The 3,537-nt window shown below is 33.9% G+C and overlaps 1 protein-coding gene across 1 annotated transcript; it reads right to left on the reverse strand.

Annotated features, from left to right (window-relative positions):
• Nucleotides 1-288: 288 nt before the first annotated feature.
• Nucleotides 289-2,091, reverse strand: LOC109795079 (uncharacterized). The gene is made up of 3 exons (XM_020354492.3): nt 1,879-2,091; nt 1,196-1,325; nt 289-1,098 (listed from the first exon to the last, which is right to left on the reverse strand). The coding sequence occupies exons 1-3, from the start codon at nt 2,036-2,038 to the stop codon at nt 597-599; spliced, it is 792 nt and encodes a 263-aa protein (XP_020210081.1). The 5' UTR covers nt 2,039-2,091; the 3' UTR covers nt 289-596.
• Nucleotides 2,092-3,537: the final 1,446 nt, after the last annotated feature.

Consider the following 3,537-nt stretch of genomic DNA (forward strand, 5'->3'; position numbering starts at 1 on the left):
GAAACAAAAATTACATATCCAAAGAGTATGAGGACGAGGACGGAAATGGATTTAAACCGTGAAAATAGGGACAGGTATCATAAAACTTGTATCTGACCCGCCCCGTTACCATACCTACCACCAAGTCGATTCTTTTGAATAAAATGATAATTCCAGTTAAAATTTTATACTCGAATTAGAAATTAAATCTTGATTATTAATTAATAAATACAAATATTGAACCACACATATTAACAACATATAATAAAATGAACTTTTATTATCATGTTTTAAAGAAACTCAACTATCTACGAATTACGTGGAACTTGTGAGACGATGGAAAGTTGTTATTAGTGCTTGTTACCCCAAAACAATGACCAAAGCATAAGACAAGTTCATATTAGTTTTATAAGAAAATTTGAGACACTTTATTGACAGGTTACAAAAGTTGCCTTCAGAATATCATTTACTACCCCTAGCACACACCTTATGTAGTAACAACTAATCCAAACTCTAAAGCTCCTCGGTTTTGGAGCCTTATGAAACTATGACTGAAGTTAGCAAGGAGTACTTTGCTTAACCAAAAACCATAACACTAGCTAGGAGTACTTTAAGCATTAACAAAAGGGAGCAACCAAATTGTATAGACCAGCTTTGCTTGCTGCACTAGCCACACTGAAATTGCCATGAACATCATCTAAGTTCCACAGACCATCCCACAAATTTTCTTCACCTGAGGTCTCTGGTGCGGAACAACCAGAAGAGCTGCTATTGAGCATAGAGTACAAGTACCCTTGTTCTTCTGTGGTGTTTTGGTGCATGTTGACCATTTCCTGTCTAGTTTGAGATACATAAGGTGCTCTATGATAGTTTTCCTCAAGAAAGGCCATGATGCCTTTCATGTCAAAGTTGAATTGCAATTGTTGTTGTTGTTGTGCTTGCTGCTGCTGAAACTGCAGTTGCTGTTGCTGATGAAATTGTTGCTTCCTCAAGAGTCTATTTCTAGCCTTCTCTGCTGCATCAGAGGGACTTTTTGTCTTTTTCTTGAAGTGAGTCCTCCAATAGTTTTTTATCTCATTGTCAGTTCTCCCTGGCAAGCTTCTTGCAATTGTTGACCACCTGAAGTTTTTGATTTGGATGTCAAGGCCATGGAATAATTGTGTTGCCTATCATAGAAACATGCAAGTTCAAGAGAAAATTGGGATGCAAATTTTACCTGTTTCCCCATCTAGCATGCAACTCTACAATTATGCTCTCTTCTTGTGGTGTTATCTGTCCCCTCTTGAGGTCTGGTCTCAGATAATTCACCCATCTCAATCTGCAGCTCTTCCCATTTCTCTTCAATCCTGTTAATGAACAACGACAATAGTACATAATTAATCACTTGAACTTAAAACTAATCACAATAATACATAGTTAATCACTTGCCCTTAATATTAAGGAAAAAGATATGATTGATATAGAAAGAAAAAAGTCAAAAAAAAGACTCACAACCACGAGAGAAATTATCAAACGATCCGAAATCATAATAATTTTAACCAATCTTTACCTGATGCATAACTATAAACTCTCTCATTAGTTGAGAAGTTTAACTATATATCACGTAGAGATTCACCAGGACCATAAACACATTATGATCTCAAGCCATATAATAATTGACTGAGACCATCCACATGTTATCATCTCATACCATATAATAACTTCACTTATGGTAAAGTTTTCAAAATAAAGAACTTTAGGTACACATGAATGTAGCCATTATGAGGAGTAGAAGTTGAAAGGAAATTCACTTGTTTTGTTGCTTTAGTTGGATTGTCACTTATAAATGTGAAATCCAATCATATATATTAAGAAACAAAATAGTAAAGAAAAAAAATGGTGGCACAGTTGGATTTTCACCTGCAAGCCTAGCAACAGAGTTCCATCTGCCTTCACCATGCAGCCTGACATACTCAAGAAGCAACCTGTCCTCTTCAGAAGTCCAAGGTCCCTTCCTCCATACCTCTTCCTCTATCACACCCCTTCCTATATGGCCTGCCATAACTTCTCCCCAAAACATAGGCTTTGGATAAAATATTTTCTTCCAATTTTGTGTGACACTGATTTGGTCTAGTGTTTGTTGCATATTTATACCTACAGTTCTGCCCCCAACTTGATTCTACCAGTCAATCAAAGGTCACTTTCTTAACATCTTATGATGTCTATCCATTTCACTGTTTAAGGTACTACGGGTAACACCTTTTTTTTTTATATATAAAAAATATGCATAAATAAATAAACCAAAGTAACACTGAAAATGCTGCATGCTTGTCCATCAAGTGCAAATTGACCAAAAAACCTTTACCTTCTATCTATATATTATTTACATTCGGTTAATACTAAATATTGGTGTTGCCCTTGTGATTGGTCCCACTTCAAAGCAAAATTTTGTGCCAATGAAGGGGTTGGATGATTTTGATCGATCAATATAGGAATAACATGCTATTTTAACAAAAGGGTATGTTTGGAAATTCAATATTGTGTTATGCTATTAGGTGACATGACTAAGGATCTAAAACAAAATAGATTATGTTATTAATGTTGATGCCAAAATGAGACGAGAGAAAGAAAAATGTGGTTGCCTGAGGACACCTGTAATTAGGACCTTTGCACCTGGACACAAAACTACAAGGTATGAGGCATAATCCAAAGGATAACACATAAAATATAGTTAGGTGGTGGCATTTTTAAAATTAAAATTTACAAGAGGACAAATGGGATTTCCCCAGCTGTTGGATTTGCTTACTTCTCAAGGGGTCTATAATCTCTGAAATTTCATTAATTAAATTATAATATTGTTGTTGGATACCATTTTGAGTATTGTGATATTTAAATATTAAGGCTATCATGGCCTTGGACGTCATCTAAGGTGACAGGTGTTGTCTTGTGATCATGTTTTTGGAAAGATGGTGCTGGTGGACTGCTGGAGGCATGAACTCTTTTATGCTATAATAAACAATTAATTAATAATCAAATTATTTTATATAGTTAATCCAAGATCTTTCATGCAGTGACAAGAGAATATTAACTTTTCTTTTATAGTATAGAAAATTTATTCAAGTGTTTGTTTTTGCTGCAAGATGTGTATTTTACTTAAGGATAAATAACTGTTGTTTGTGAAATTCAAAAGAGTTCTTCTTTTTTGGAACTCTTTATTATTATTAACTATTAATATTATTGTTGTTGCTGCAATCCTTTTAACCTTTTTTTTTTGTCACATACGAAGGAAATCCCATGAGAAATCTGAAGTACCTATTATAACTTTGCCTTAAAATAAAGTAATATTTCAAAAGTGAGTTTGAATCTTCTGTTGTTTAAAAGGTAACTGCTTGATGATGAGTAATTTAGTTCAATTGATCATATTTATTTAGTTGTGCTTATATATTTGTTTCCTTCTTTTACAAAATAACTTATTTTTTATTGTTGAGATTTGTGTGCAGTTCTTCAACAGGAGACAATCTCCATCCTTGAATATACCTCATACATACAAATAAATATATAAACATAAGGAGTGTTATT

This window comes from Cajanus cajan, chromosome 7, assembly GCF_000230855.2.
Source record: "Cajanus cajan strain Asha chromosome 7, NIPB_CcT2T_4, whole genome shotgun sequence".
NCBI lineage: Eukaryota > Viridiplantae > Streptophyta > Magnoliopsida > Fabales > Fabaceae > Cajanus > Cajanus cajan.

Bases quoted from the DNA above. Each gene is read 5' to 3' on its own strand.
- LOC109795079 (XM_020354492.3), bottom strand. From the start codon at position 2,038: ATGTTTTGGGGAGAAGTTATGGCAGGCCATATAGGAAGGGGTGTGATA. The intron at 1,326-1,878 runs GTGAAAATCCAA...GTTCATTAACAG, and splicing joins CTCTGTTGCTAGGCTTGCAG to GATTGAAGAGAAATGGGAAG. The intron at 1,099-1,195 runs GTAAAATTTGCA...CAAAAACTTCAG, and splicing joins CATGCTAGATGGGGAAACAG to GTGGTCAACAATTGCAAGAA.